The sequence below is a fragment of the Mixophyes fleayi genome, chromosome 4, assembly GCF_038048845.1.
Source record: "Mixophyes fleayi isolate aMixFle1 chromosome 4, aMixFle1.hap1, whole genome shotgun sequence".
Lineage (NCBI taxonomy): Eukaryota > Metazoa > Chordata > Amphibia > Anura > Limnodynastidae > Mixophyes > Mixophyes fleayi.
The window spans coordinates 176,065,630-176,079,322 of NC_134405.1; the positions used below are offsets into that span (position 1 = coordinate 176,065,630).

The 13,693-nt window shown below is 37.3% G+C and overlaps 1 protein-coding gene across 7 annotated transcripts in view; it reads right to left on the bottom strand.

Annotated features, from left to right (window-relative positions):
• BRD1 (bromodomain containing 1) overlaps positions 1-13,693 on the bottom strand; it is a 52,970-nt gene that overhangs the window by 20,205 nt on the left and 19,072 nt on the right. For 6 of the 7 annotated variants that reach the window (XR_012691325.1, XR_012691326.1, XM_075208874.1 and 3 more), the window contains exons 7-8: positions 12,941-13,207; positions 60-554 (exon numbers count right to left, since the gene is read on the bottom strand). Coding sequence is in view for 5 of the 7 variants with exons in the window: in XM_075208874.1 (XP_075064975.1) it covers positions 60-554; positions 12,941-13,207 (762 nt within the window). In the remaining 2 variants the exon portion in view is untranslated. The remainder of the gene's footprint in view (positions 1-59; positions 555-12,940; positions 13,208-13,693) is intronic. The other variant, XM_075208875.1, reaches the window with a different exon arrangement.

Below are 13,693 nucleotides of genomic sequence, written 5' to 3' on the forward strand. Positions count from 1 at the left end.
AGTATCCATGAGATCACATTTAACTTATGTTCATGGGAGAAATAAATGAATGTGTTTACCTGTATCCAATCGTTTCACAGGGGACTCGTCGTCAAGCTCTGAACCTCCACATGTGCTCCTTGACCTCTTTCTTGGTTGCAGAAGTGTTTCCAACCTTGGAAGGACTACAGACAAAAAGGTTTTGGTCCCTAGCTGTGGTGAAGTTGGCTGTATTTCATTGTTCTTTGCAGGCTTTTGGGGGCTTACACTTTTTGATTTGCGGAAGAGAATAGATGTACGTCTGTTTACATCAGTTGATGATTCCGCTACTTCACAATCTGTAGAATCACTGAGATTACTGTCCTTAAGTAAATGTTCTGAATTGTATCCATTTACCATTTCATCCTGAACAGTAGTACTACGTAATTCATTATCAAATGTGACTCTTTTGTATAGCTTACTCTGCTCTGGATTGAGTTCTATTGGTTTGAGGGTTGGTGGTTCTGAATTAGTCTCCGAGTTTGAAGGTAGAGGTAATGCATCAGATGGTTCAAGTTTAGGGGGAGATTTATCTCCTGAAAAAATTATAAATAAAGTACCATTTTTGAAAACTGTATGAAATTATAAACGTTTTCTACGAAACAAAACTAATTAGGTTTTATTTAAAACAAAGTAACACATTTTATATAAACAGTTAAACCCAGAAATAAAACTGGATCTGCAAAATTATATATAAAAAGGCAAAAGCCCCAAATGAAAATTACTCAGTATAAAGTATATTCTATGGATTTGGACACAGTAAGTGAATCCTAAATTTTATGTATTGTATTTTGTTTTATTGCTACATGTGCACAATGTAAATATTTTAATAGTGTTCAGCAAATTTCCCCCAAAATAACAAACAAACCTAAATGTTGGAATTTCCTATTTAAAAAGTCAATGAATTGACAAGCTGAACGGATAAAGATTCATGTCTTAATTAGTAGCAGTTTTTACTGCATTGGGTTACTGAGAACATTCTTTTGATGACCAACAATGTTACATTAAAATAAGGACCTTTTACCTAGTTACCAGTATGGGGAGATCCCATCCTAACACTCTGCCCTTATAATGCCAGCATATAATACAGAAACTGCAAACAAGTATGGGTTTAAAAGAGAAAATAAAAATAATAGAGGGAAGCGGCAGCATTACATACTGCTTGGTGAGCAAATATACATAATGCTATATGCAAAAATGGGGGTAAGTATCTGCGCTATTCACCAGTGGATCTGGAATGGCTGCCGTAGAAATGGGGATTGTGTAAGGAGGTGATCCCTCCCTCCAGGGAAGAATAACAAAAAACCAAAGATAAATCTATGGGGCTCCCAGGCGCCTTATTATGTGTTATATACAAAGTCACAATGAGATGCAAATGTGATAATAATGTAATAAAGATGGTGTATTCAAACACATAAAAATTGACTGTACTTGGACAGAGAACAAATGCTTGGTAATGTAAACAAACAGTGAATAATCAGAGATGGTTATTAAATCGATATCCACCGTTTACATAAAGGTGCAAATGCTTGAGGCAAAAAAGTCCAGTGTAATAACGCCACTAAGAGTGTTAGAAAGAAACGGTATGCTCTCCCTTTACAGGCAAGGATGGTTAACTGCACTGCATGTGGGAAGAGTTACAGTCCAGTATATAGCAGGGATCCAATTCCCTAACATGTAACTAATCGGTTACAAAACCACAAATCATGCACGATAGACTAAGTTCCGTGTCAAAAAAAGTAAAAATAATTGATATAAAATGCAGTGCAGTACGAAGTATTGTAAACACAGATGCTGAGTCGATTTCAGGAGTATTTCCGTGATATCAAATCAATCCAATTATCACGCAAGGATAGGGGCGGCTCTGGAGGGGTTAATAGGAGAGAGAAAGTCACTCTAGAACAGTATGATATCCAAGCCAATCTCATCAAGGACAGATTTCTGTAAAGGGAATATGATCAGACCATCGTTGAAAAAGCCCTTGTTGAGATTAGGGAAACAGATAGGAACAACCTTTTCGCTAAGAAAACAATCAAATCTCTTGACAACCTTGATGCTCCCCCATTACTAGATAGTGTCGTGATTCTAGGAAAATGGAAAGGATCATCCGTAAGCACTGGAATATTCTGCTTGGCGATGAGAAATTGAGGTCACGTACACCATAAGACAGTGGATTCCAAACTTTTTCAGTTCAAGGCACCCATAGGGTCTCCAAAAAATTTTCAAGGCACCCCTAAGCCAAAATAATTACCAAATAGTCCCCCACCTTGCTTACCACTGGCCCTGGCTGAGGCACCCCTGTGAGATCTCCAAGGCACCCCAGGGAGCCTAGGTGCACAGTTTGGGAACCACTGCCATAAGAAACAAAATATCCTGTGACAGTAAGGGGGGTTATATACATGCTAGAGTTCCCTTGTGGTAAGCAGTATAGAGGAAGAACTGCTAGAGATCTGCACACCCGCATCGGTGAACACCAGAGAAACATCAGAAAGGAATTTGAGGCACATAGCGTATCAAACCACTTTGCCCTCCTTCACAATAAGGATCCCTCATTGTTTAAGTTTCTGGGAAACTGTAAACTAAAAAGTTTATTCGATGTATGTCACGCGAAGAAAGCAAATGGATATATTCATTAAAAACTTTAGCACCGCAAGGTTTGAACATTGATTTTGAACTGAGCAGCTTTCTGTGACACACAATTCTGCCCTCTCTGTTAATTTGTCTATTTCCTCTGCATTCTCTCCATCGCATTGAACTACAGAAGTAGAAATATTTAACCTCTTGTAACCAATGGTTATAGCATTGCTATAGGTGTGCTGTTTATTTCTTTTTTCTATGTCTGAGCATATGCAATTTTGAGCCTGTGGAATGTGTGTTGATTGGTGGGCTATTTGCACATCTGGTCTGCGTTTTAACTTACAACCAATTAGTCAATAACTTCACTCACACGATGACTATATAAAGTCAGAATGGACTGACCTTCAGCTATCCCTGAGAAAGCCTAGTTTCTGGGCGAAACGCGTAGGTTACCCAATATTCAACTTTATTGCAAACATCATAGACTCTTTTTGATCAGCGGTGAAGCCGGCTGCATGAGAAACAACGTCTGGAACGACGGCTTGCGCAGACTACGAACAAATTTACTTTCACTCTGGCATCTGGATATCGAGCAGCTCAGATGTGAGGAACAAGGAGAAAAGCCTACTCTACAGCAACAGCCCCGGTAGCGGGGTAAGTGACTTTCTCTTTCCTATTAACCCCCCGGAGCCGCCCCTATCCTTGAGTGATAATTGGACTGATTTGATATCACGGAAATACTCCTGGAATCGACTCAGCATCTGTGTTTTCAATACTTCGTACTGCATTTTATATCAATTATTTTTACTTTTTTTGACACGGAACTTAGTCTATCGTGCATGATTTGTGGTTTTGTAACCGATTAGTTACGTGTTAGGGAATTGGATCCCTGCTATATACTGGACTGTAACTCTTCCCACATGCAGTGCAGTTAACCATCCTTGCCTGTAAAGGGAGAGCATACCGTTTCTTTCTAACACTCTTAGTGGCGTTATTACACTGGACTTTTTTGCCTCAAGCATTTGCACCTTTATGTAAACGGTGGATATCGATTTAATAACCATCTCTGATTATGCACTGTTTGTTTACATTACTAAGCATTTGTTCTCTGTCCAAGTACAGTCAATTTTTATGTGTTTGAATACACCATCTTTATTACATTATTATCTCATTTGCATCTCATTGTGACTTTGTATACAACACATAATCAGGCGCCTGGGAACCCCATAGATTTATCTTTGGTTTTTTGTTATTCTTCCCTGGAGGGAGGGATCACCTCCTTACACAATCCCCATTTCTACGGCAGCCATTCCAGATCCACTGGTGAATAGCGCAGATACACCATCTTTATTATTATCTTGTTTGCATCTCATTGTGACTTTGTATGTAACACAATCAGGCGCCTGGGAACCCCATAGATTTATCTTTGTTTTTTTGTTATACATAATGATTTGCCTATAGTTGGCAAAGATTGACTAAACTGCAGTATAATATTACATATTTTACGCCAGCACGGAAGGAATAGTATGCAGATTGTTAAATACTTACTACAAATTTGTGAACCAAAATATACATCATACATATTTGTCATTAGTTGTGAACACGTTCATTAAAAGTAAAGTAAAAAATTAGAGCTCAAAAGTGTAAAACTGAATTTCTGCTAACAGAAGGCCGCGAGGCAGTCGACTCTTGCTTCTGCACAGCTCTAGAGTGATAGAGAAATCATCTATCCACAGTGTGCAGAAAAGTAACGCGATGCAAAGATTTAATTAAACATTTAGCTCTTTCAATTTATGAATATTTTGGATCTAATATTTTGTAGTCTAACTGCTCCAGGTTCACTTGCTTTTGAAATAAGACCGCGCATGTACTAGAATTTAAATCATTTTTGATCACCACAAAGCATTTTTCAGGTCTTATGATACACCAGAAGCATAAACAGACAGAGCGCACGTTAGGAAATATAAAGAACACGTCACAACAAATTTAAGGGTCTTAAAAACAGACTAGCAATACAGCATAAATACTGCAACGCAGTAAAATGGTTGAAAACATGACTATGTACCACAGTACATTAAAAAGCAATTGAACCTAGGTAACCTAGCTGAAGACAGAGCTAATAAAAGAAAAGGAAAAACAAATCGAAAACTAAAACCTGCACAAAGTCCACAATTGCATTTAGGAAGTCAGCAGTGTACATTACTACACGTCCCAATAAATTGATTCCCTTAGATGTCAAAAGAAGCAAAAAACTTCTGTGTGCAAAAGCCACAGCATTAACCAAAGTAGTAGTGAAGCAAAATAACGATATACTAGAAATGCCCTAGCAAAATCTGAAGAATGCAAAACTCCACATTCAGAAACAGGATTGTATAGGACCCCAAAATTGGAGGCGATTTTGAGTTGGCCGCAAGGGCATTTGTAAATGTGTTTTGCGAACACTCCCTTATGCATGTACTGAGGTACTTGCATCAAAGATCTGTAATGGGTTAAGATAGTATTTTTGTTGGTCTTTTAGCTCCTTTAGCAACAGCTTACAGTGATGAAACTCATAAAATTCATTCATTTGACTCATACCACCTGATCACAATTTGCTGGCATATGTTACATTAATATGTGGGAAATGTCATACAAGCTCCCGAATTCATTTGTCAAAAAATACAATGGTGACTTAAAGGGAAAAAAAATAATTACCATGCATTGCACCATCTATATAAAACATAACAACCCAAAAATAAGTCACCAGCTGCCTTTGTGAAAAGTATCAACAAGAATCCCCAGGATTGTATAAAAATACATGGGAAGAAACATGATAGAAAGCATCTTTACTAATTAATTTGGATCCAACGTTTGAAAAATCCACGTGGTGGAAATGCAATTCCTTCATAGTATCATCTATTGTGTACCAAACTGTGCCACAACATGCCTAAGTAAACATGACATCCTTAGAACGAACCATGTACACATAGTACGAGTTTCTCATGTCACTTGGATGAACTTCTATATGCTAGGAAACTTGTATTCTATGAAAATAGCTTCCATCTTGAAAAAGAACAATCACTACAAAATGACGATTTAATAAACAAAATAATCAAATTTACACAATTGTATGCAAATACTGGACAAGTTGCCTATTTCAAGGAATCTCAGAGCAAACAAGACCACAATTTTTCTGCAACTATAGTGCATAATTACAATGTAAAATGCTACATCTTTACAGCTACAACATAAGAAAAAGACAGTAAACCCAGAGCAAAATACCACTACAGTCCGTCAGTTATGGCTTTGTGATACCTTTGGAAGTAATGACAGTTGATAACCATTTCTTGCAGTCAGTTAGGAGTTTTTCTATTGTTGCTTTTAATTGTTCATACCCCATTTCATTCACAGGTCTTACAGACCACCTCAAATTGTCAGTAGAAATAAAAAAAAAAAAATCATCATGTTTGAGGACTATGAAAGCCACTCCAACATGATCTAACTAATCTCCTTTATGGCTCAATATCTGCAGACTGTGGGACATTTGGTTTTAAGATTTGTTGATATTTAGTTCAAACAATTTCTTCCACTAAAACAATAAATCTAAACCTATCATCTAAAGATAAGGCTGTCCATGAGTTTAATCTAGTTACTCACCTATTGTTTAGTGTAACAAAATAAACTAGATTTGTAATACTGGGTAAACACTACACTGTTTTCAGCCAATTATGGCCCGATATCACAGTAGTGTGAACCCTGGAACTCATCCTTCCAAAGCACAGATCATCATTTGAGATGATTGTTTAAAAAATGTCTCCGTTATAAACAATGTCTGTCCAATTCTGCATTGTGTATGCACTCTGCAGAAATGGAACAACAATCTAGCTATTTACCTGACGTTTGACAGCTGGTGTCCGGGGTTCGGAGGCTGTCGATGCTTTGTGAGGTGCAGGTAGGGTTAATGCTACCCTGTGTGCTGCTCCCCTGCGGTGTGGGTAGGCACCACTTTCACAGGGGGAGTCTAAGCTTGCCTTTAAAGCAGCACAATGGTTCAGCCCATCAGCAGAGGGGGAAGAGGGAGTGGGGAGAAACATGTGTGGGGGTGGGAGGGCTCTCGCTGAAATATTGCCTGTCAGCCTTGAAGGAGAGTTGCTAACAAGAAAGGTGCACTATAGTTGAAACGAGCAATTACCCTGCCCGGATAACGTGATTGCAGGAGCTTTCCTCTCCCGTACCTCCAGGAATTGTTGCCACCATTCAGACAATTGTTGTGACAGAGGAAGAGCAGACATCTGGAGGTAATAGTGTACAGATAAATTGGCAGGCTGATTGGGATTTTTTTTTTTTTTATGTCGTTGGAAAATCCCTTATCGTTTATCTTTACTGCAGTGTGTACCTAGCTTAAGCTGTTGCCTGTAAAATGAACAGGTTAATATGTAAAGTTTAAAGACTGTTTTTGAAACAACCCACCACTTGCTCCTATTTGGAAACTGTATAGAACAAGTATTAGGGGTATATTTACTTAACTGTGGGTTTGAAAATGTTGGGATGTCGACTAAAGCAACCAATCAGATTCTAGCTGTCATTTGTAGAATATACTAAATAAATGACAGCTAAAATCTGATCCACTTTTCAAACCCGCGGTTTAGTAAATATACCCCTTAGTGTCTGGAAGGGTTAATCACTAATTTACATTGCGCTAAATTTCTATTTTAGGTAATGTGACTATCAATTATAAATAACTTATGGTATCAATTTATTGAAGGGAAATAGCGCAGCGCGCATATTTATATAATTGCATAGGCACTTATTTTTTGTATTGTATATATTCTGAGATAGGAAATCGTTATTTCTGAGACCAGGGTAGAAAATGGTCTTCCCTGTTTTCACCTTACTAAAGGATATGCCTTATTTCTGATGCATCTATCAGATACAATAGGCCTTTGTGGATGGAGGTCTTGTGTGTATTGGGATGTATTTAGTATGGAAGTGTCATTGCTTAGGATTTGTAAGGTTGCTAGTGGAAACCTCCAATTTAGGCATATGTGCAAGGAAGTCCGATAGCAGGAATGGCCAACCAAGTTTTGTGATGAAGTGTCTTGCCTCCTCTGGCCAAGGGCCCAGCAGGGGGTCGTTACTGTGTGGCCTTTTGCCCAGAGTGAATTTCATAGATAAGTGTAAAATTTGTTAGCCTTGAAATGCACGTAAATCCATGTTTATGTAAATAGAGTATATCCTGATGCTAACAATAGCATGTGTCTGAAAGGTATAAAAGCACTGACTTGTACACTGAAATGTGTTCTTCTGATTTCAACATCTGACTTGATCACCGTGTGAGCAAATAAACCATCTTGCTTCAAAGTCCTGGTGGAGACATCTTCAATATCACTGTATTCCTGTGATCTACAGATTAGACCCCAAATCTAATCCGTTCTCCGGCTGTCTCTGAGGTTTGGACCCAAGCGTTTCCAGTACCGCTGCTCTGCCTGCTACCCAGCAGCCCTGGTCAATGTGATAGGCCAGGGGGGGATCCATTCACAGCAACCAGGATCCATAGTAAGAGGTCCGGATTTACCAGCCCAGGTACACCAGCAACGAGATACGCTAGCAGCGTCATTTACCCAGAAGAAACCCGGTACTGGATGCCGGTAAGGAGTCCAGTGGTGGCAGCTTGTGTAAGCCCCTCCTACGCGCATTTGGGATAACGTAAGGAAACGGTGGCAAAGTAAGCCCAACCGGTCCCCAGCAACAACAGACAGGATGGCATAGGCGGTCCTTCCTGTCACAGGTACTGCAGAAACTTTTTATCATAGGAAAAAAATTCTGATTTGTTCATGTAGTGTTAGCTTTTCTGTATACAGAAGTTAAACAGAAGAATTTCAGAAGTGATGAATCAAATGGAAGGCTGTCTACATGCCAAATTCAGTTCTTGCTCAAAAAAAGTTACGTTACATGCAGAGTCTTCAAAGATTAAGAAGCTACATTACCACAGAGTGGAGACATTTTTTGTTCACCACTTTAAAAAGGGGTGCAGCACAGGGGTGAGAGTGCAGAAAATGCAAGGTCCATGACTGTGGGTTCTCCATTAGTCCTCCTGCTCACAACCCCTCCCAAAAGGGTCAAATAGCCCCAGTTTTAAGCTAGTGCTGAAACCACTGAGCCAAAGCCACTCATATTCCAGCCTCTTGCCATCAGACCACAACTTAAAGCTACAGTCATCACATGAGTAAGAATGGCATGGCGGCTTTGGAAGAGATGCCTATGTGTCATTTTTCCAAGTTAAATGATCTGCTGCGTTAAATTTTATCACACAGAGATGCAGGCATGTGCAGTTATGGTCTGTTTTCCAATCCGGTAACACATAAGTAGGCTACGTGACAGTTAACAGCTCTGCACAAACCTGGAACTATGTACAACACAATTTAAAGCAACAAATTATTAAATGAGCAAATTTAAACAGGAAAAATGGTCCTAAGCAGAAATTAATCAGTTCATAGAAAGTAAGGGACTAAGTTTAATTAACATATACAACGGAAAAGTAAAAATGAGGGCTAAAGTGCTTATTTTCAAGTCACTTACAACAGTTTCCCTTTACTTGCAGCCTCATTTACAATGTCAACTGCATATAAAAGAAAGCAGAGTAATAGAGCAGCCATTCTAGTAGTTAAATAAGTGGCTCCTACGAAAGTATCTGAGCAGAGGAATGAAAGTTAAAAAAAAAATAAAATAAAAAATCTAGCAGCTAAACAGTATCACACTGGTTTCTGTAATACATCTTATTATAAGAAATGAACTGGTCCATGTTAATACAGTAATTATAAGATAAACAAATGCTCCCCCATATTGAGACACTGCAAATTTCTGCACATAACTATTGAATATAAAAGACAATGTAATAATCTGTCAATCTCCAATACAGCCATTACTTAAAGTGTAAATTTATCTTATCCAAATATTAAAATGAAACAACAAATACTAAAAAGTTGTTTTTGACACAGTTTATATACTAAAATCACAATCCTCACATTACCTATTGATGCCAGATGAGAGGCACGCCTAATCATTGAGTTTATACACATCAGTGTCTGATGAACTTCAAAATATGACCGGTCCTGTAACAATCGTGGGTAGGCACCAGGATTCTGACCACTACACTAAAGGTCACAGAGCCAGAAATATACTGAAGGGTTAACATTTACCATATACAAAACTACACATCTATAGGTTATAATTATCTTCTCTTATTACCATCAGAACCCAGTTGAAACCCCAATGATGGTTATAGAAACCATATTATAAACCCGGCAGAATATGTGTGCGACTCATCAGTTTTCTTTCCAGCTATGTAATCATGCAAGTAAACCTTTCTTTCTTTAAGAAAAGTACATACCACATACTAAATTCATCATACGGTTGATAAAAAAGGATGAACGCAGTAGCTTAAATTAAATTGTAATGAGACAAAAAGTAAAACAGACAAAAAAAAATAAAAAATACCGAGTATTGTTCTGCACAGCCAGGATGAAACAAGGTATGCAAGTATTCAGAGAAAAAGTAAACACTAATTCAGTATAGCAGAGAATTAAGAATTAAAAACATTGAGTTTATTTATTAAGACAAAAAGGCACTGAAAGACCCTTGATGGCATCCTAGGTTGAATTCAAGAGTAAACCATATGGCTCATTCATCACTGGCTTAAGATGTGAGAATAATAAGATGGAAGAACAATGAGATGCAAAAGAACAGCTGTTGGGCATGGGCATCATAAGAGCCAACAAAACAAAACACCACAGTATATGCCTGAAACAGCTAGCCCCAAGATATTTTGCTGCCTAATATGATTAACACAGAATTCAGATATGCCTTGTTTCCTTTACCAAGATATAGAAAGAGAAGTAAATAAAAAAAAATGCATTAATAGTAGGTTATAAAGATGGAGAAATGTAACCGGCTTTCTACCTATATGAACACAGTCTGGGGTTAGAAAAGCAAACATAAGAAATGCTTGGACAACTTACTATAATATCCTACAAATAGTATACATTTAGCAGCCAAACAAGCAATTCAATGCAGCATGCATAAGGGCCACCTTAACATATTTAATAGAACTATGAATGTTGATTATATTTGACAAGTGAGCAAATGTAGTAATGAAGATGAATATATCTGACTGCATTGCAGAAAAATTAAACAAAATCTGCACTAACCTCAAAAATTAAATTTAACTGAATAGTACAGGACAATACATGCACTAAACCATTTTATGGTACCTCGCGTGTGGTTCAGGCAACAGCCGAAACTAGGGTGCTGTTGTACGCTCTTTTCCCACTAGAAAAGTGCAGAGCTCATAACAACTCAATCACTTCCATTATGAAAGATTGAAGATGGAATATCAACACCATGTTGCATGACAGCAACTCAGCTCAAACTGAAACATTACATGCATAGAGCTCAAATTGCATTATCACAAAGTGGAGAAGATTTTTGTTCAACACTAAAATGACTACAGCATGGGAGTGTGACCGAGAAGACCAATAAGAAAAATTGGAGAACCAGACCTATGCAATGCCGCAAAGAGATAAATAGCTATATTGCCGGAGATAAAGGCAAGTCTAACTATAAGAATGCTCATTAATAAGAAATGTGTAACAGAATCTGCTAAAATCAGTAACATTGCCATAGTGACAGGATTCCAGATATAACTGTCAGATATGGAAATAGGGGTATTTTATTGGATGACACAGCCAATAAGCAATCACAAGCAAAAAGGAAGCTAAATATATCAGCACTTTAAAATCTATTTTATTACAACATGCAAGACAGAGAAGTTCAAGCACATTAAAAACAATTAAGAGAAAAAGGCTTTAAGGCTTGAAATTTTTCTGGGGAAAAAAAAAAAGTACAAAAATGAATCTCATGATTTGCCTTTATAAATGAGATAGAACACGGGCACATTGGTCTAGACCAGTGTTGGCTAGCCTGTGACACTCCAAGTGTTGTGAAACTACAAGTCCCAGCATACCCTTCCAGCAATAAGCTGCTATAAATTGGCAAAGCATCCTGGGATTTGTAGTTTCACAAACACCTGGAGTGTCACAGGTTAGCCAACACTGGCCTAGACAATGCAAATATTAAAGAATGTACCAAGAGTAGCCTAGAAATACAATACATGGTCAACTGGGACCACTCCTATTGTGACATATGTAAAAAGAATAAAGCTTTAGCTAAAAAAAAAACAAAAAAAAAACAAACACTCACACCAATAAACCTGCAAACCAAATGTGACTTTAAAAAGCAACATTACACACTGTGGTTTTAAAGCAAGAAAGCAAATTAAATTTCTCCCCCGTAGAGGAAAGAACTATTCCATCTCACCTTTTATTGAATATTAGAATAGCTGTAACTAATTAGAAAATTAGAATGTGCAAGTTTATGAATTCTGGCATACATTTTCTTAAGTCTGAACCACGTTGTTAGTCAATGACTGAAAAGAAATGAATAGCCAGCCATGTATGTTACAGAAGACCATTTTTATGTAACTTAACTGCTTACAGTCATATTACAAAAGTATTTCATTATCGGACCATTTAATATATTCTCACGAAATGAAAACTACACAACCCTCTCTGAGAGCTCGTCAGGCGAGACTAGGACTGTAAAACCGATGTTTATATACAAGATACGTTTATAACATTTACATGTAGAATAATTGCTCTGCAGCAGGAGAGCTTTGAACAAATTTCACCTCTGTACAAATAAAAAAAAAAAAGCTGAAAAGTATAAGTGTTACATAAAGGGTAATAGCCATAGACAGCGAGCACACAATCTCCAAAACAACCATTTGACAGATAAACATGTCTCCAGCATGCTGCTCAGATGCGCGGTCTCAAAAAAGCTATATGTAATAGTACTATATGTAATAGTACTACAGTACTACAATGTGCAACACATATAGCACATCATCTTGAGTCAGTGTCTGCTATTTGACATTAAAGGCAGCACAAGATAGTGGAATTAGAGATCCAATATCAGTAAAATATTTCTAGAAAGAGCTGTCATACAATTTGATTGTTTACAACTTTACATTTAGATGACTAGAGACGAGATCTTTCAAGTTCTTCCCGTTAAAAAAAAAAATATTAAAAAAAAAAAAAAAGGCTCAATCTCAAGTCCACAGTAGGCTATTATAGAGAAGTTTCAGTTAAAGTATTCACGCTCTCTCTCACCATTAATATTGTCTGCAAAGAATTTGTTCTTTTAAAAGTGGTAAATATTGCTTTGGTCTCCTTTTCATCATTGAGACCCATTTAATGAAACTAGTTCCTACAAAGAGATTTTAACACAACCCGTAGAACAGTTGTCTTACCATCTTCGTCTTCACCATCATTCTCCACTACTGATCCATTCTCCTCTTCAAAGCTCCCAATACCAGATTCTATTTGTGGAGGCTGCACATGCTGTTGTGAAAGCAATTGACGGATGTTGCTTATCTCTCTCTTTAACAGCTTTAAGCGTTTACTTCTAGATCCACTGGATTTCATTGCAAAAGTGAAATCTAGTTTCTCCAACAACTCTTTCAACTGTTCTTCCAAGGCCATGTGTGCACGATTATCAGGATTCAGTAGCTTATCAACTGTAGGCACAAGACAAAACAAAAATTATACATAACTACAGATTAAAAGTCTACATTGGTGTAACTGCAGTTTGAGAATACAATAGAAAAAGCCTAACGTTTAGGTGTTAATGAACCTTCAGAAGAGACTGTAATAAATTAGTCTGGAAACAATTTTGCAGAATACAGAAATGTCTGTATAATCATTTACCTTTGGCAGAGTAAATATGCAGAGAAATAAGATGTTTGTTTATAAAATATTGTCCAAAAGTTTTGTTTTTTGGTTTTATTTTTTTAAGAATAAAAAGTGTATTTACAGTATTCTTTAATTTAAATTTCCATCTTTACAACAGACTAAAGCGATCAATAACCATGTTCTAAAGGGTGTAGCTGGGTACACACCTATGCAATCTTACTTCAGATGCAATTTCTGTAACGATTTTATTACTGACTGAAAGCATGCCGATTCATGTGTACAAACCTACACAATTTACCTTCCGATCTGTG